Raw genomic sequence first — 20,064 nt, forward strand, 5'->3', positions numbered from 1 at the left:
GACTGTGAAATACAGATGAATAAAGGGAGTAAGTTTCAAAAGAAACCGTGGCGCGTGGGTAGGGGTAGCAAGGTAATTTGGTTTTATTAACTGGGTTGATACTGTGAATTTACCTGCGTAAAGGATTTCGAAGCTGACGTTTCGAGCGTTAGCCCTTCGTCAGCGGAGCGTTTGGCGAAGGTTAACGGCCGAAGCGTCAGCTTTGAAACCCTTTACGGTGGCTAATTCACATTATCAACTCAGTTGATAAAACCAAATTATCAATTACAGACTGATTCTCCACGTTCCAGTGTTAGTAGAAGAATGAACGTGTCATAAGCATGTTCATGAAACTCGAAGCTAACTCGAGCATCGACAATTACGTTTTACTAGAGATTTTGGGTGAGGAGAAAACTGCACCATGTTTTGTAAGGCATACCATTTCCGAATGGTATGCCTTACGAAGTTCGAATTGAGTAGAAAGCTTCAAGATATAGGATGACAACCAAACAATGCTGTTCGCAGCGGAAATAAGTCCATGAAACCATTGAGTTTGTTTGTACCACATCTTTGACGGGTTCTTACATGACAATATTGTCAAAATCAAATTACCGGGACAAACTCACTAGTAAACATGAACCTCGCTGACTCAACCTCAATAGAGGTTTTCCACAGCAGCCATGTTGGATGGCAGGAACAAAAGATTATTTTACACATGGGAAAAAAATTCTTTCTTATGCAAAATATTTTCATTGTTCCTGTCATCCAACATGGCTGCTGTGCAAAACCTCTATTTCATCTTAATCTTCGGAAAGGCTACGAATTCAAATCCTATGGTAAAACCATTCACGCATCTTCGACATAGGAGCGAATCTCTCAAACGAACAACCTAAGCGTGAATGATGGAAGCTTGCTTGTAATTTCGCCGCTGGTTATTATCTAAAAACTTTCTAGGCAAAATGCTTCTTTTCCTTTTACCCACGACTGAATTAAATAACGAAACAAAAGTATCAAAAGAGATTTCCTAAAACATAAAACTGTAAAAACGAACGATAAAATCCGACGTTTAATTTCGGAGTAGTCGTGACTCCATTATCAAGGAAAATATGAACGATCATGCAAATAGCAACATATAAAGCGTTTTAGGCGCGAAGAATTAACATAAGAAGGTGCGAAGATCATAAGAATATTATAGAAATACTTTCGCACAAATAGAAACGAAAGTAAAAAAACAAAATTTGGCGAATACAAACACTCTGAGTGTTGTTTGAGCGATGAACCGGCGCGAAGGTTTTTACTGAAAGGACGAATGCCAGATAGTTTTTCTGCAACGTCATTTAATTTTTTGTCTGCATCAAAACTATGAGTTATAAACAGAAAATCGTATCAAATGAAAAAAAATCGAATTTTCTGGGGCATCAGCTTGGAAAAAAACTCAGATAAGACTCAACTTACCTCTCCACCTTTTCACATCCTTCCTCGGCTTTTTTGTAGTTCACTTTCTCCGTGTTGTTAATTTTTTTCAGTCTATTTCCTTAGGGTCGTTATCTTTTCCTCCCCCAGTACTCTCCGTACTCAATTTCTTTTTTTTTTGCTTTCGCTTTCTTCTTCTCCGTTTTTCTGTCTACTTGGTCGAGTCCTTTCTCACCCTCGTTAGCGCCGCTCACGACTCGCTCTGCGCTTTGGCTTCTTTCCTCTATTTCCCGTCTCGGTTCACTTAAACCCTGTTTCCACAACTTTGATTTGGGATAAATTCCCCAGTTGACATAGCTTTTTCTACCGATATCGTTACTTTGTAAGGTGATATAAAAACGCAAATTGCCGGAAAATAATGGTTTAAATCGACTCAATCAGCATGATTTCCCACTGAAAAAAAGCGCCCACGCGGGCTTCACGTCAGGCAGCCCACATGAAGCACTTGTGTTATGCCAAACTTTTTGCGCCTGGAGACCGCACCTGGAGACCGCACACGAGTTTGCGCACTTCATCAGGCTGCTGTGCAAGTGCAAGCGCACCCTATTTATTAGTCGCACATATAACCTTACCCATTTTTTCTACCTGGGGGTTCCCCTCTGAATAATTATGCCAAGATTAGTGCCCGCAATTGAACAGTTCGTGCATGCTATAAGTAGCACCTTGTACAAACGATCGGTCGTACGGTCACGTGGAAACCAAAATTCTTCAGGCTTGATAGGTGACCATTGTATTTTTTTAGAAAATCACCCTCTTCTTCCTTTTGAAATTTGAATAGAAAACCGCCTCCAGTTTACAAAGCACTTACTTGATATCCTTAGAAACAAAAAGGAAAACTTGTCTTGAAGTTTCAATAATCATCGGCATATCCACTCAATGTCTCTCTTGATCTGAGAATGGCATTTTATACTGTGGACCATAATATCTGGTTATTCTTCTTGTTTGAGTAACAGTAGGCTAACCTGTAAATTCGGTTGCAGTAAATCAGCCGAGAGGTTTCTTAACTTTGTTGTTCCACAGGGAACTATTTAAGGCCCCCTTCATTCTCGTTATATCATAAAAATGATTTACTCGGTTGTCTACATCACTCACAACTATCTAGAATCAGCTATATTCGTTCGAAATGCTGCTAAATCAATTTACAATAAATTGTTTCATTGATAGTTTACTGTGTAGTTGTGAGGTTGACCACTGATGGAGGCAATAACTGGACAAGAATCTAACCATTATCTTGCAGATCCAATTTCGTTGAAAACCTCGACCAGTCGTCTGTCTTTTTGAAAAACAATTTCAATAAGATGGGGAGTTATCTAAAAATCAACTGACTTTAATATCTAGCCACCTAATCGACTGAGGCATATATAGATGGGGGAATTAAGAAAATTGTCTGAAACTGCATCAACCATACCTAATGTAAGGTTCGCTCTGAGGAGGGCACAAAACATAATCATACCTTACAACATAAAACGGTATTAGTGCTATTATAATCACTTTTCATGACTTTTGGGAGATAGGAACTCAATCAAATAACAAAACAGCCTGAACAATCAGGTGAGCGTGCAAGCGGCTAAAAATACATTTTTGCCCGCAAATACCCAGAAAATTAATTTAAAAGTAATGTAAATAAACGGAATTTTTGGGAAAATTCTCACCGTCATTTGATTGAGGGTCTCAATGAGGTTAAGCGTCAACCGTCAAATGGCCAAAATATTAACCATTAACCGTCATAAACGCAATATTTTTACCGTCAACTGTCAAAACAAGCAAGCAAAATGTTAGCTGTCAAATGTCTTAGATATCTTTAATTAAGAACTAAACGATTGCCTTAATTGGGGTCAAGTTCTGTTGTGTATATATAAAAGTTTTGATATCTCACAAAAATACATTTATGTCCTTAATTTCTATTCGCGGGTAAAACTGGTTAGCGACAGAACTGACCTCCGGTGTAGAAACACTTCCGGTGTCGTAAAACGTAAGTCATTTATTTATACTGAAGGTGTTAAAAATTAGCGGTCCTTCACAAACGCGTCATTATGAAAAATTACAGCCAAATTCGCGCGTTTAATTCGTTTCAAAACATTAACCGTCAATTGACCTAAAATTTAGCCGTCAACCGTCAGTAGGGCTCATCCGTCAACATTACCCCCCCCCCCCCTTCCATTACCCTCCCTTCCATTGAGACCCTCTTGATTGACTAACAGATTAGGGCGGTCAGCCACCATTTTCTGCTGTCGGTGGCGGCTGGCATTGCTGCTGGAATGCTTCCCAACAAAACGTTCTCCGAAAAAACTTTTAAACCGCGGTTGATTTAAAACTATGTCCAAACTCCAACCGTTGTTTTTTCACTGAAAAAGTTGTTTTAAATGTTCTTTAAATTCAAACAATAGGTTCCACAGCCTTCTAACAGCTTGACAATTTTGAATGCTTTTTGCCTCGGGTCATGGATGGCTTTTTTATTTTACGCATTACTGATCCATCCAGGTTTGCCAATATCTAAGAAAAACTTGGTTGAGTAATTTGTATTTAACATCAAAGCAGCTTTGCAATAAATTTTCCAATGTATCTTCCCAACTGTCAACAGTATTTTACTTGATCTCTGATCTGCCAGCTGAAATTTTGAATGATTGACATATGCAAAACGATATCAAACTGAAATTAGTCGCTGAAGTAGCAGCCCTCACGGGACCACTTTTTGTCTGCATAATGAAAAAAGCCGACAGAAGTGTAATCGTTTAAATATGTACAAAACTTTGGGTTCATCTGAAGTGGCACCTTGAAGAAAACGATGACAAAGTTTTTGTTCCTCTTCATCGCACTTAAGGTATGTTCTTCGCGAGCTCTTAAAGGAAACGTCTCCAACAAAGTAGAGTTGTTAAAATTAAGGCAAACATGGATGATGGTCAGTGAATGATCTTTAAACATTCTAAGGGGTTAGTCGATGCATTATTAAGTCTCAATTCATTTTTAACAGGAATTCATCCTTGTCGCTGAAAGTCTCGTAAATCGTAAGTGCTCATTTGTTTCGCTTTTAATTTGTGAAAATTTTTATGTGTGTACATTATCATATTAAGCTTATAACCAAAAGCATTTCTAAGACATGAAACCTGTTTGGGGAAGAATTTCCTCGCCAATTTTAATCAATGCATGGACGTTGTCGTATCTATATAACACAATAATAAAAAGAACTCGTAAGATTCATCATGCTGTTATTAATCGGAAAAGAGAGATCATTCTAAAACGTTCTATCAGAGCTGAAAACAGGCTCAAAAAGTGAAAAACGAGTATTGAAAAATTTCCTCCATTTCCGTTGTTGACTTTTCGTTCAGTTATCATCCCTTCGCAGAAAATAGATTTCATTTAAGCGGAAAATAAAGAACAAAGAAGGGTAGATTACGGAACCGTTTGACGAAGTCAGTAACGATCGTGAGCTTAATTCTTAGAATAAGGGAAGTCTTTAATTGTCTTAATCACTTGTTTCGTAATATCAACGCAGACTCTATACGTTAAACAGGAACGCGGCAAAATTTTGTAATTCTGTCGACCAGAAATTGCTTTTTTTTTCTTTGTACTACGTGATAAAAATGAGGCCGGAGGAAAGCGGATTTTTTAATTTGCGGTAAAAGATGACCAGTGCTCTATCTGTTCACAAGAGATATGGTTTTCTCATCTGAATTTGTGGACGCATATTAATCAAACTCTTCCCTTGGAGCTGATAAATTCACGCACAAGGACACTTTTTATTTTACTAAAAATAAGTCATCAGTAATTACCACTTGCGACGTCTCATCTCATCTCATCTCATCTCATCTCATCTCATATATAAAGACTCATTTTTTAGGGCTCGACAAGTTAGCAAGTTAGCATCTCTGGCATAATTTGTGGTGTTATCTCTAGAAATAGAGCCAAAGTTCCGGCTTTCTCAAAGTAAAATCGGGCTAATTCGAATTTACCCCCCGCCCCCTCCCCCAGCATGCAAGGATTACTTTAACTGCAATGGAATCATATATCGCTGACATTAGTCAGTGGATGTAAACGGACAAGTTAACACTGAGTGCGGATAAGACAGAATGTCTTCTGATTGGAACGCGACAACAACTTCAGAAAGTCAGTAACATCAGTATCTTATCGGTTGGCGACTCCAAAACTGCTCCATCATTTGAAGTTCAAAACTTAGGAATCTGGTTTGATTCGAAGATGAGCATGCTTAGTCATATTAACAGAACTTGCTCATCCGCATTCTATCATCTTTTCAACATACGTAGAATTAGGAAATATCTCAGTCGTTCAGTTACCGAAACATTGGTTCATGCTTTTATAACCAGTAGAACAGGTTATTGTAACAGTCTAATATATGGCCTCCCGAATTCACATATCATGAAACTCCAACGGATACAGAATTCCGCAGCTCGGTTGGTCACTGGATCACCAAAATACTTCCATGTTACGCCATTACTTTTCCACCTTCATTGGCTCCCGATTAGTTACCGTATAAAGTTTAAGATTCTCCTTTTGACATTTAGCTGTTTATATGGTCTAGCCCCTAACCATTTGACTGATTTAATTGGCATCAAAAAGCGATCCAGGTACTCTCTTAGGTCAAACGAGTCTTTATTACTCGAATTATCAAGCACCAGGACCCGTCCAACCCTTGGTGATCGTGCCTTCCAATCAGCTGCACCTCATCTTTGGAATGCATTACCTTCGACAATTCGTAACATAAAGACATTGGACACCTTCAAGACTGCTATCAAAACTCATTTTTTTAATACTAGCTTTCAAATAGATTTTTATTTTTACTCATGTTTCTTATTCACTTGGCTAGGCTATTGTTCTCTTTGAGTGCAGAGACTCGTAGGTTCCAATAGGTTCTTATATCTTAGTTACTTTTGCCATAATTTTATCTTATTGTGAAGCGCGACTGAATATATTCATATAGAGGTCTGCGCTATGTAAATGTAAATTATTATTATTATTATTAAAGTTCTTCAGCAATCATGCCTAGAACATGTTAGACAGGCCACAACGATAAGAGACTAGAGTTTGTTTCATAGATGTCGACCACAAATAGATCAGTTTCTAATTTGAGAACACCGTTTATGTTTAAATCTTTTGATGCCATATTTAAAATTCAAGTTTGATTTTAAAGTGTCCTCCAGTAGGTTATTCCTTTTTCGCTATACACGCGAGCGGAATAGAAGGAGGAAATCGTTGTTTGTGACCGGCTTTTTTACTTTGTAACTTTTCAACAAACATAGTTTTAGTGGACGACTTATCCAGCAGTAGTGAAAAGTGTTTTTTTTCCAGAACCGGAGCAGCAAAACATTGGAAGCACGGTTTTCCGTAAATTTATTCAGCAATTCTCCGAAATCATGACTTGGCCATAGTAAAAGATCTTCACCTGATTTAGCTTGTTCGAGCAGGATACCATTCGAAGGTAGCTTGACTCCAACTTCGACTGAGAAAGCCGAATGTCGAAGTTCTATGAATAGTAGATATTGTTTAAGAAAAAAAGCAGAATGTGCGTTACTATGTGAAAACTGGATTTTGCCTTCACAAATAAACGGATGGACGGGGAAATCTCAATAAACTTCCTCTGGGAAAAGGTTTTCCTGGGGCCGGGATCTATTACGGCTGTTGAGTATCCTTGAGACAAGGACTAACAAAAGTAAGGTTGGTTCCAATGTAGATTTATTCTGCAAACGCTACTGAATTGACGTGGTCCTAATTTGGCCTGACCTGGCTTGACCAGAACTGGCTACATGGCTGAGTTTCTCCTGGCCAGAGCTGGCTCGAACAAAGAAAGCTTTTCAAAACAGCTCTATTTAAGCCTAATGTACAAAGGATTAGGTAATGCTATGAATTATCTAAAGAATCACGTAATCTACTACAACGATTGGCTAGGCAGGAATTAGTCACTTTCGAAAAGCTCTGGTGGATAACAACTGCACAACATGACAGGAGACGGTTACAGTTTAACACTAATTACAGTTATGATCTAATAACAACTTTTTACGGTTGACTGAATAGGAACTGGTAGCATTTGCGTTTTGCTGAGCTTAGCAAGATCTCACAGTTTCTACGTTGAATTTTATATATTTTTAGCGCTATTTCGGGTCAAAGGTGCTTCCATCGAAATAGGTTTTAAGTCATGTACTAACTGCAAAAGGTAATTAATGGTCATGTTCAGACAAATGTTGTTGGAGAAAGGAAAGAGAAATTCATTCACGCATGTGTGATTTGAGGAAATGAATGTAAGCCTTATGACTTGGTTTGATGATTTGTTACCAGTCTTGTTTAAGAGAAAACTGCAAGAATTTGTCTTGACAAATAGACCATATTGCTGTTTAACTGAAAAAGTGTACAACCGCTCTACTTATAGCTTAAATTGGACATCCGTATCAAGGGAAACCAGTTGAATAGTTTTTAGTCATAGCAAAATACCACTTTTCTTTTTCAGCTGGTTCCTTTATAATAAAGAAAGGCGAATTTCTTGAAATTAACACAACTACTCCGTCCATTAACTGCAGTTCGGGTGCTAATTACAACTCAACACTTCAGGAAAGAAGCTCTCCGGCACATGGCAGCCATCTTGTTGCTCACATAGAGTTCAGTGGTAACATTGAGTTCTGGAGCGGGTCAACAGTTCAAGTGTTCGGGAAGTATGCTCTGAGTTTAAAGAGTCACAGTGGAAACATCTCGATACACACTGATGTGAGCATGACTTGTGGGGAGAGAGTGTTTGATACAACATGTCTTGGTGGATTTACACAGAATTCTACTGGAGAGACGGTCAGCTGGTCAAAATTTTACCCAGGTGAGACGCGCTTTGAATGCCTTAAGTTTTTGCCGGAAAAGTCTAGTTCTCTGTCGAAATTATTAAGTCGACCTTTGCATTTAAACCTTGTGATAGAGATGCCCAAAGAACTTTATCTAATGACAAATCTAAATTTGAAAATCATCAATTTTGAAGGCTGTCAACAACTCGATTTGAGCACTAATGGGACAGTTTATGCGTCATCTATTCGCCAATTGGACTAATTGGACAACGCGCTTTGTTATATACCTAAACTTTCACTCAACAAAACGAGCACTGTTAAGGGACAAAACCTGTCGGGACAATTTGTTCGTAGGCACAAAACTGTTTCACTTCGCCAAATTTTTCTATCTGATTGAAAAAATTCTTCCCCTTTCTTTCCAATGTTTTTCCATCTTTCTCACTTAACAATTCCAAGATGTGTTTTCCGAAGAAAAGTAATGCATGAAACAGCACGGAAAGAATGAAAAGAAGAGCACATTAAGTATAGTTTTCGAAAGTAGATATCTCTTATAATTTCAAACATCACCTGAGAAACTTCACCACGGATATATTCATAAAATCACTCCGCACACTTTCAAATTCACTTTAGCTCAAGCATTTGCGCTAGATGCTCTTCCTCCGCCAAGCAGAGAAAATTTCAATTTGATCTCTATCTCTTAAACTGAGTAAAACATCAAGTAGTGGATCCAAAGTGGAAAAAGGACACACATCCAATCGAGGGACGAAACCAAAAAGCTTTTGTTATTCAAGCAACATTGACAACGTCATTATTTAAAAGTTGATAGATGACAAAGGGCGGTATAAATTTCAAACTAAAAAACTATGCATCTTTATAAGCGAACTTTGGAAAATCTGTGGATATATGCACATAGTGCCTTCCATACATTTGTATCTCGGGTATTTTTCGGTTATGATTGGAACAATTACCACATACTGGGAAAAATTGCAGAATTCTGATTGGCTGAGACAAAGTACATCCTCTCTTAATCGCGTGGGTAACCTTGATAATCAATAATTGATAGTTCCTCTGCAACGAAAGGCACTAGGAGACTTTTTACAGCAGGAGATTTTTGCTGGAAAGGTTTTTGTGATAACGGCTGCTTGATCAAGTTGAAGGCAACGAATAATTCATTGGGAAACTTATACGTGGCAGCGGATATAAAAGCGCTTAAGAGCAAATGTGGCCAAAAATCGAACATTTTCAAAATATTGTGGCAACAGCCAAAAAATCGCTTCGGCTCATATTCTCAAGTTAGGTAGGCCTCATGGTGAAACAAAACACTGCATACTTCGTTTGGCTGAATATCGATTTATTTTGGAGAAAATCGATAACAACTGAATTTCGCCAAATTGCCGCTTTTGAAGCTCAAAATTTCAGACGAATCTCGGAGCGTCGCGCCACGAATTGACAACACTTGGACCGATAAAAAGTACCAAATCTTGAAAAGCAACATCATTACATGTGTTACGGCAATTTCAGCAATTCTTGATCATTTATTTACACAATCTAATTAAATTTATCCGACCCTCCTCTAACAAGATTAAAAATAGGTCAAAAGCAACCTGTTATTTAACTATGTGGTAAATCAAATAATCGACTGAAAATCTGGCTTTTGGAAGGCGAAGTGTGGTTTTTTTCGATCTCCAAAGGACTTCTTTGGGGTAATGATTCTGTGCGATTTAATCAAATTTTAAAGTTGGCGAAGTCGTTGTTGCAGTCAGTTATTCGAAAATGTACACATTCCCACGCAAACTCAATTGTTTCGCTTTTTACATCCAGTCTACAGCTTATTTAACATATCATCTTACCGTTCATATTGCTGTATCACAAAAGGTTATTGCAGTCCTGAAATTATTGCATCGCTCCCATAATAGCGATATATATATATATATAACTTGGCAGGATAGTCAACACCCAATGATAATGAGTTTACAAAGCGTATCAGGGGGTTTCTCCATTTCCATTTCGTTGAAAAGGAGGATGTAATTACTTCACGTAAGAGATCTTTGTTTAAATATAGTCTTCAACCAAACCGCGAACCAAACGTTCGCGGAATTAATGTTGCTCGTTCAGAAACGTGTTACTCGTGTGCGGAATAACGCTAATTAATTCAAAATGAGGTCCACTGAAATCGACAACTCCGCAAAAATATTGGACTGTGAAGTACGTGGCTACAGGAGCTATGGTCGAGTGTTACTTATAGGAAACAGGAGCAAACAACTATTTAACTCTGATCCTTATTGAGTTAAATTTTTATTTAGTGAATTATTGTTTCGTTTGATAAAGTTCATTTTAGGACAAAAAGAACGAAAGGTAAATCTAGTTCGGTGATTAAAACCACTGCCTGCTACAATATTACTGTATTTTACTGTTGATAAGATTTCAACTTCCCTGCACTCTTACTTAATTTTCTTCGATTGACGGTATGTTGTTTTAAAAATGAGTTATAATCAAACCTATCTAATGAAATTCAGAGGGGTGTTTTGATCGTTAATCGCTGATACCACACTGAGTATCTATAAACACTTGGGGCTTTGTGTGAGAAGGAACCGGTCGAGATGAAAATTGCCTTGAATGGAGGTCAGGATTTTAAATGACTTATAAGTATTTTTTAAGACGCTGAAAGACTGAATCGTATTTTTTTTCTCTTCCTTACTATTTTAATCGCTATAGATTGTTTGATTAACTACAGAAATTACTTTGAAACTGGCATAAAACGAATTGCATGCAGAGAAAAGATGTGAACTCTGCAAAAGCAGTGCGTGTCGTTCTTCTTATAAGGATATCTGCTGCTCGTTCAAAACTACAGTAAGAGCGCACTGTGACTTCGAGAAACGATCCAGAAAACGGGAAACAGTAGTTATACCTCTTCTTACTTGTTTAAGGTGGATTGAGAGCCATTCCACTTGTCTCGATTTTCCGGGCCGACTACGACGTTGACCTAATTCTTAGCCAAACAACATACATACCATGACAATTTGTCCCTCGCCCAGTGGAAAGCTTGGTCTGGGGTAGACGAGAGGCTCTAAGTTTGAGGCGCCGAGTTCCTTTTGATATATCAAACCATGCGCAATAATATATCGCTATATAAAGCATTGATTGGCTTTGGACTTCAACAAGAAGTAGTCATTCACTTCGTAAATTTATCATCTTTGAAGGAAATATGAAGGAGATAGGCAAAACATGGGTTTGTTTACTTGTTAAATCTAGATGTCAGTCTTTTTCCAACGGGCGTGAACATTCTGGTCTGACCAGACAACAGGCTTATGTTAAATTTGGCATTACGCATCAGCTACGCTCTATGATATTTCGCCATATAATGCATTGATGGCTTTGGACCCGACCATATTTGATGGGGATAGATCACTGTTTACTTGGCTACCTTCTTGGGAAAGAATTCTAAATAACTAACTAGATGAGTGAATTTTTCAAAGCTACTGTTTCCAAAATGCAAGTACCGTATTTGACTGATGTAAGTATACCGACTCGCACTCGAGCCTGCTGTATCAGCTGGTGCAATGTTTACTCGAAGCGTTTCTTGAGTTCTGAGATACGCGGAAATGGTTTCATTTCCAGGCGTGAGTTTTTTTTTTTTTTTGACCACTGCCGGGGAAAGATGAGTGTGAATAATGTGAACGTGTGCTGCCTGGGTCGTAGTGTTACTACCGGCACGAGTAACTTAACAAGGCACAGTAGCCTCTGGGGAAGAAACAGTACGGATATAAAGCTGTTGAACGTTGGCTAATACAAACATTTCAGCGAAAGTCGTGGTTTTCCAGGTTTCACCCTTATAAAACTTCTTTTAAGTAAACAAATATTTAACCACTACATTTATCTCTGTTGTACATCTGCAGTGATGCATGATGGGCTATTCCCTTTGCAGATCTTTCACTCTTTTTTGTCCTAAAATAGGCTTCATCCATCCAAGTACCATGAAACATTTAAGAATTGTTTCATGCTTAGCGTGCGTCTATAGAGTTATGGGTGCACGCGGGGAGTTTCGTGAACCGGCACGTAGTTAAATCACGGGCTACTCTTGACCTACTGTTAATCTAGTTGGAGGTAGGTCGGATAAATACAATTAGATTGTGTAATTAAATGGTCAAGAATTGCTCAAATTGCAATCAACATATGTTTTTGATGTTATTTTTCAAGATTTGGTTTTTATCAATCCAGGTTTTTTCATTTTGTAACGCGACGCTTCGAGAAGCGTCTGAAGTTTTGAGCCTCAAAAGCCACATTTTGGCTGAATTCAGTTGTTATCGACTGAGTTTGTCGAAAATAAATCTATATTCAGCCAAATGAAGTATGCAGTGGTTTGTTTCGCTCGTAGGCCAACGTAACTCGAGAATATGAGTCCAATCGATTTTAATGGCTGTTGCCACCATATTTTGAAAATGTTCGATTTTTGGGCACATTTGCACTTAATTAACTCGACCGTTCGCTTATAGCCTGCAGTGCCGGCGTATTTTGGGCGCACGAGCGCACATTTTCGTATTAGGCCGCCATCTTAGATTTGGTAAATGTGGAGGATTGGGGCGAGGAAATATTTGCCGAGGGAGTAGGTGTTAAGTGAAAAAATTGGCAACGGGGGAGAAAGAGGGGAAGGTTTTCCTTCCCCTCCCTCTCCCCCAAATTCACTTGAAAATTTATACGTAGCAGCGGATATAAAAGCGCGAAAGAAGTACCGACTACTGGACCAACATCTTTTAACAGCGGGAAAAAAGACGAACCATATATAAGCAATTCAAAAGTTATATTTTAAAAAAAGAAAACAAAACTTTCCTTCTTTCGGCAATCAGAGGAAGGAAAATGGCGAAGAGTACAAAGGAGAATGAAAAAACCCTCACGCGCTGAAAGATGTTTTCCCAACAGCTAGCTCTAATGTTTTAGAGTATTTTAAAGGATTGCTATTTCGAGTATTTTTAGGAGTTTACCTTTTGTTTTATTGAGTCTCGCCTTTTTACGCCTTCGTGTTATTTTGATAAATTTATAGTTTTGATCACTTATTCTTAGTGTGTGCTTGAACTTGGCTCAGTTCGCGGATTTCCTTCTTGTCGTGCTAGACATTTTAATCGCTTGTTATGGTCGAGAATAATTAGTTTCATAGGTGGTCATGTTTGGGTTGGTAAAACTGACCTTGAGTTTTACCCACACTGAAGATCCTATTTGTGCGCGTGATTCTCGTGCGCAGCTCAATCATTGGCGTTTAATTGGTTCTTTGGTGCTCGCCAAGTGCTTCGGAGCGAGCCACCCGATTTCCCCCCTTGCAAAACAACGAATGCACTATGGAAACTGCCACGGTCAGCCAACCCAAAGATGTCTGTGATTTTTGCATTAAATACGCGGGCACTCCTTGCTAAAAAAAGAAAAGAGAAATAGCTGCGGTAGTAGAAGATATTAGCAACAATAGAAGAGTAGAGAATAAAGAAGAAAATGACAGAGTCGTGGTACCTCTTGTTAATTGGCCAAGCGAGTGGTAAAAACCCATCAACACTAAGAAGTCAATGTATGAATAAACGGTTGTAGGCACTCAGACCATTTTATATTTTAATTCAATTTTTTGTCAATATATTTATAGCTTTAAAATTATTTTTGTTAATAGTTGCACTCTTACATATTTTAGCTGTTCGTTTATGTTATTTTTGTTATATTTTTCACATTGGTAGTTTTAAGGTTTGAACAATTCATTATTTACGAGGGCCACTGGTTTATCACCTGGTATATAGCTATGTGTTTTTATCGTGGGCGTATAAAGTTTATGATCATTACTATTATCATTACTATTTTCATCATTCACGTATGAACGGATATATTTCCCTTTATCTTTTTATGTGTCTACAAGTTTCCCTGGTTGCTTTTTCAAACTGGGAAATTTCGTGATAACCATAGGTCTAGGAATAGGCGTGATCTTTTGCCTATACTCCCACATTAGGAGTTATTTATGTTCACATTTTGCGAGTGATGATGATTTACTTCTTTTCAAATGAAGTTTTAATTCGTGGTTTACTAATTGCTAGGACTTGGACCTGGGGGATTAAAAATAACTAACACGAAAATCTCACTGACTGGAAAATGTACACCAGGCGCAAGTCATGGAGGAAACGGAGGAAGAACAGTGGGTAGCAACAACCACTTTAGTTTGCCTAAACCGTATGACAAAAACAACACAGCCTCTCTGTTAGGAGGAAGTGGAGGTGAGATAATTACTGTTTTCATTTGAAGGCAACTGTTCAAATAGAGAAAAATACTTAAATAACGACAGCACATCCATGTAGCCTATAAATTGCCGCAGATATCGCTATTTCTTATATCTATTACATAATAGTCGAGATATTTACTCGGCTTGTCACATAGATTTCCATGCGACAAGCTCGGAAACAGTATCGAGTGTCTCGATCACTGAACCGAATCAAACCAAAGAAATGTTTCAGTCCTGTTAAGAAGCCGAAGATGCTTGACTGCCTGATACATCCCGGCCAGAAAGCGCTGCATTGTTTTTATCTGACAATGAATTAATTCCTTTTTTTTTTTATCATTCAGGTTCATGCGTGGAAAATCCAGGAAGCGTTTCTGGTGGAGGAGCTATGGAACTTGTGGCTGATAATGGAGCGATAGTCATAGGTAAAGGACGAGCAAAGTCCTTTGATCGATCCATGGCCGATCGTGTTAACTTAATTTAATTTTTGCAAAAATTGTTACCTTCTGACAATAGTAAGACCATGTCCAAAAGTGTCATCAAAATAAGTTGAATTTGTTATCCGCGACTCAATCGATGTGATTAACTTGACACCTACGTGGTAAAGTTATTCTTTTTGTAAAGAATTTATCCACTGATACCCAGACAAAGTGCTCGGTTATTTCGAAAGAACTAGACGACGTAATTTTTTTTATTAAGTAGCTGACTCGACATCGACAGCAAAATCTCGTAAAATTTTGATCAGGCCAATCATCCAATCCACAACAACACCATCCGTAGATACATTGTTTGTTTGCCCTTTAAACTGTCCCGTCAAAGTTAAATGTTGGAAAAAAGTTTACTTTACCGAAGTTTCGTCTTCGTAAATTTAATCAGTGCAATGAGATGACACTCATCATATTCCTTTTTCATTATATTTCATTATTTCATAAACAGTGCAGCCCTCATGGGAAAAGTGTAATCGTTAGAAGAAAAGCGCTTTACACGAAGCTCAAATGATCACGGCTGCATAGTACTCAGTGCACTTAAAATTCATGGTAGCATGGTGCTCAACAAATGTCAAACTCGAGATTTACAAAAATTTTATTTTGACGTTAAAAATGTTCAGGCTGTAGACTTTCTTTCTATATGTATGTTGAAGTTTAAGAATTAGGAAAACGATTCATCTTCCTAGTAACGGAAACTAATACACGCTATGCATAATGATAATTTGCTTAAGAAGCCTAGTAACAAGTTTGCACGAAAGCGAGGTCCGTCGAGCCACTGTGTTTTTCTTCTTTCGGAGGCTTTTATCTTGGTTAACACAAAATGAGCTCGGTTTCAAACAATCTAAAGCTTTCAGAAGCAAATATTCCTGGTTCATCACTAAGGGGGAGAGCTCCAGCTAGTTTAAAAGTGCAAGAACTAAAATTCTGGCTAAAATGCAGAGGAGTTTGGGTCCTTTGGAAAGTTAAAGAATGAAACTTTGTCTCCTCTTCCATTCCGATAACCCTTGAAGGTACACTGAGGAACACAACAGTTCAAAGGCATCGATCGGAAGCCACGATTCCTCTTCCTTGATACGGAAATTAATGGTTATTCATTGTTTAAGCGTGTTAACCGAAAGTGACATTGATTCAATTCTAGGTGCCTCTATTATAGCTGAAGCTCAAAATGACCCCACAGGAGTGTGTTCTGGGGGCTCAGGAGGACTTATTCGCCTTAAGGCATCTAAGGTCAGTAACCTGAATTAATATAATCAGGTGTGGTTACTGTCAAAGGACCTCTGATATATAAATCGATGATAGAGTTCAGTTTTGTATGAAATAATAATTATTAGATACATGAGGTAAATGTGATTTCAGTAGCAATTCGAAATCTACCCATTTTAAATTTATTGTAGTTAGTGTTGAAACTCAACAAAAACTCTGCTATGATTAATCAAAGGTAATTATACATCAAAACGGAAAACTAATTGTGGATGGAGGGAGTGGACAAGATCTTAAGGCAGACGAGGTTAAGTACCCTTTGGCTGGGGGAGCAGGAGGAGTCATTCAGATAATAGCACCTGAAGGAGAGATGGCTGCTGGGACTTTATCGTTGAAACATGGTGTAAGCTACCGTTGCAGTCGAATACCAGCAGAGGATGGCTATTTTCTCTTGGAAGGTAACCAAAGAAACACGTAAAGAACCTATTTTAAAATATCTGAGATAGATCAAAGTTTGTAAAGTTAAGTTACACTTGTTGACTGTGTAACAGTAAATTACTTAACCGAAGTTGGCGGATAAAAAAGAACGTTTGTGTAAAAAATGCGCATTTTAAGACGGATTAAACAAATACATCTCTGAAAGAATATTCCCTGTTTCAATACTCAAATAGGTGTAACCCCCTTTTCCATGTTTCATACCTGTGCAAGTCTGTATAAAACAGATGGTGTAACATCATTAAATGACGTAGGTTATGATCCAAAGATGTCGCGCTTCTTCTTATCACGAATGCCGAAAATGGTACTCGATATAAATCCGGTGTAGTCAAATAAAGTAACCACGAGGGATAAATCCAAAAGATTAAAAGTTTAACCACAAGACGGTAAACATCGAAAGGATCTGTAGATCGAACATTTGTGTACAAACTATTTGCTTTAACAGCTTGAAGAAGCAACATAATGGGTAGCTTCTCTTTTCTTACAGCAACTGAGACTGCGGGAGCATGTAATAATACAAAACTTTACAAATGGCCACCAAGACCCAGCTACAACTGCACCATTGCTTCTTCAAATAAAACAACAGGTTTGTTTGTGTATAAGCAGCGTCTGTGTGCAAGTAAGACGTGTGCTCAACAAAACTTATTAATCTAAGAAAATTACCCAGGCATGAGCGTGTCTCCGCTTGCGAGCAAGTCTAAGGCCTTGAGTAAGGCTGCCCAGTGAGAAGCCTGCATGGGATCTGGCATAACCCAAACAATATTTATCTGTGGCTTTCATCGCGATTTGACATTTCAAATAATTTATCCATCGATACACGGCTGGATCTGCCAGTTTCAGTTTTTAAAACTAAAAGGGCATTCACAAAATCGAGAATATGAACAAGATACATTGCAAATTTTTTGCGGCGTAATATCTGAACAAAACTTCTCCACCTGAGGTTTGCTTACTGTTTGCTATACTTTTCTCAAATTCTAATTGACTTATGGTTCGACACTCAGTTTTAACAATCAAGTTGTCAAAATATTGAAACCTATCTACAGGTTGGAATCAGAAAAAAATGGCTTTACGACATATGAGTTATTGACCAAGCGTGGGGTCAAGACGTCCCGAGTTCTTCTTTTGCATTTTTATGGACAGAGGTCCATAAAAATGTGAAAAAAGAACGAGGCTAATATCCAGCCATCTTGACCGAACAAGCTTGTTTGATAAAGGATATATTACATTGCAAAAAGATCTCGCTTCATTGAGAATTGGGAATGACTTGTTTACCTCGAGAGTCGGGAAAAAAAGCCAACTGTGTTTGTAGCACAACAAACTCACGAGAGTCGTTTCTGTTTTCTTTGTTTTGACTATCTTCTGTCGCTTTTTGCGTTTCCATCGCTGACGTTGTACAAGAGTTACGAACGTAGTTCTAATTCAATTTTTTTTCATGCGCGGGATCGATGCGGGTAATCCCGAGCGGGTAGCCAATCAGAAGACAGGATTCGCTTCATCTTGCCCACGGGCGCAATGGTCCTTAATGATCAAGGCCAGATCACTTTTAGGCCTCTCGCCCGCTCGCTTTTCTCAAAGCTTTTCTTTTTTTGATTCGGGCGAACGAACGCTCGAGCTGTAGTGCTAATAACGAGAGTCTGTTCGTAGGCTAGTCGAGAGTTTTAAATCCTTGTTCTAACTTTCTTCTACGTAATGAAAAGGTCAGTCATCAGTTCATTTTAAGATTTGTTAAGAAAGGTTGGGATTTTCTTCTATCTACTAACTTCGCTCAGCGGTTTTAATGTTTGCTCCACGATCACTTCATCATCTTCGGTTTCGTCGCCTATGCCTTTGGCACTTATACATGATGACTAACTTACTCAATAACCCAATTGTATGAAACGTTTTTGCTTTGCCTTATGAAAAATCTGCATTGAATACCAAACTTTTAGCAATATCTTTCATTACAGATGCCGCCTCCCGGTTAGCTCAATTGGTTGAGCGCCGGACTGTTGTGCGGGAGGTCGAGGGTTCAAGCCCCGGCCGGACCAACGCTCAGGGTCCTAAAATAACTGAATGTGTTACCTTTCTATAACATCGAGAAATGGATAAACATTCTAGTCTTCTCGGATAAGGAAGAATAAACTGGAGGTCCCGTCTCCTGCATCTATCGATTAATTAAGTTGGTTAGGCAGGGGACGTTAAAGAACCCGCTCACGAGATTACTGTGATGTGGTCTGGCCTGTTTACTGGGAATTGGGGGGAGGGGGCATCTATTAGATTCGCCTTTGATTGTAAACTGCTTAGCAGTCTGGTAAAGTCCCCCGTACAGTGTTGCAAAGCGCCAAGAGTACAGGATATGATCGCTATGTAAATAAAAGTTATTATCATTATATTATGCCTCAGCTAAGGCTAGCACAACGTCACCAACAAACCAAACTGATACGAATTTGAAAGTAATCATTTTAAACTCTGACGGGTTTAAAAACCTTGCCTTCACCCGCCATTTTTCTTTTTTTTTTACTACAAATAAAAACTTCCTTTCAAGATAATTTTGCGAGGTGCAGTAGATCGTTTAGCTTCAAATGGAGTCACGCGCTCGATAGTACTAAAGTACATTTTAAAGCTTTGTTGATTACATCGCGATTACATCCGCGATTACCAACTTGAGTACACTAGAGGTTATGTCAGTTGTTCGCCTGACCTAGAACAAAAGTTACTGCGAAACCAAAAGATTGTCTCGTCCTTGACGTCCGTACAAGCTCGCTCGAAGAGGTCGCCTTACCGTTCTCGGTGCCGAGTCGCTCTACAAAGCTAGTTCCCCACGTTGTTGTTGTGGTGCCGTTCGCGAAAAGTTCAGATTCCCACGCGAAAAACTATCGTCACAGCAATACTATTTTCCTCATGTCAATAAAAGCGTTACTTCTGTAATGCAAGTAAGCCAAAAATGTTTGGCCATCTTTAAGCGTTAGAGGCGGAATATTAGGAACGCATATATGCCAAAAAGCAATCATTCTGCTCTTTGGAAGATAACTTTAACCTTATACTTTATTAAATGCAAGTTTTTATTTTAATACTCTGGTGTTCTTTAGCCTGAGAGATGTTTAGATATGCTCGTTGCTCACCAGCTAGCCGTGCGTAGTTAATGGCACAGCTGATCAATTTGAATGTTTAAGCTCCATTTCCACAACAACATGATTATAAAAGACATCGGTAGTAATATATAGTTATAACGTGAACTGAGACTCGGGATGTTATATAAAAAAATGACTGATTTCGCGAGCGGGTAACAATCTAAAAAATCTTGCGATCTGATTGGTTCCGAGAGCGGGCAGTATTCTCCCATCCGGCCCGTTTTCAGCAAGCGGTATCCGTTTTGTGTTGAGTCACTTTGGAGAACATCTCTAGCATCGGCCGTACGCCTCGAGCGGTATCC

General features: G+C 38.6%; 1 protein-coding gene across 1 annotated transcript; it reads left to right on the forward strand.

Annotated features, from left to right (window-relative positions):
- The first annotated feature begins 3,971 nt into the window (after nucleotides 1-3,971).
- LOC148735263 (uncharacterized) lies at nucleotides 3,972-19,867 on the forward strand. Its single transcript, XM_088755725.1, has 9 exons — nucleotides 3,972-4,273; nucleotides 4,424-4,457; nucleotides 7,910-8,266; nucleotides 14,291-14,467; nucleotides 14,814-14,894; nucleotides 16,096-16,184; nucleotides 16,396-16,615; nucleotides 17,140-17,238; nucleotides 18,599-19,867. The coding sequence occupies exons 1-9, from the start codon at nucleotides 4,238-4,240 to the stop codon at nucleotides 18,721-18,723; spliced, it is 1,218 nt and encodes a 405-aa protein (XP_088611851.1). The 5' UTR covers nucleotides 3,972-4,237; the 3' UTR covers nucleotides 18,724-19,867.
- Nucleotides 19,868-20,064: the final 197 nt, after the last annotated feature.

Source organism: Stylophora pistillata, chromosome 3 (genome assembly GCF_964205215.1).
Source record: "Stylophora pistillata chromosome 3, jaStyPist1.2, whole genome shotgun sequence".
NCBI lineage: Eukaryota > Metazoa > Cnidaria > Anthozoa > Scleractinia > Pocilloporidae > Stylophora > Stylophora pistillata.

Excerpts from the sequence above, each read along its gene's own strand:
- LOC148735263 (XM_088755725.1), top strand. The coding sequence starts at position 4,238 with ATGACAAAGTTTTTGTTCCTCTTCATCGCACTTAAG. Across the intron at positions 4,274-4,423 it reads TCCTCTTCATCGCACTTAAG|GAATTCATCCTTGTCGCTGA; the intron begins GTATGTTCTTCG and ends CATTTTTAACAG. Across the intron at positions 16,616-17,139 it reads TGGCTATTTTCTCTTGGAAG|CAACTGAGACTGCGGGAGCA; the intron begins GTAACCAAAGAA and ends CTTTTCTTACAG.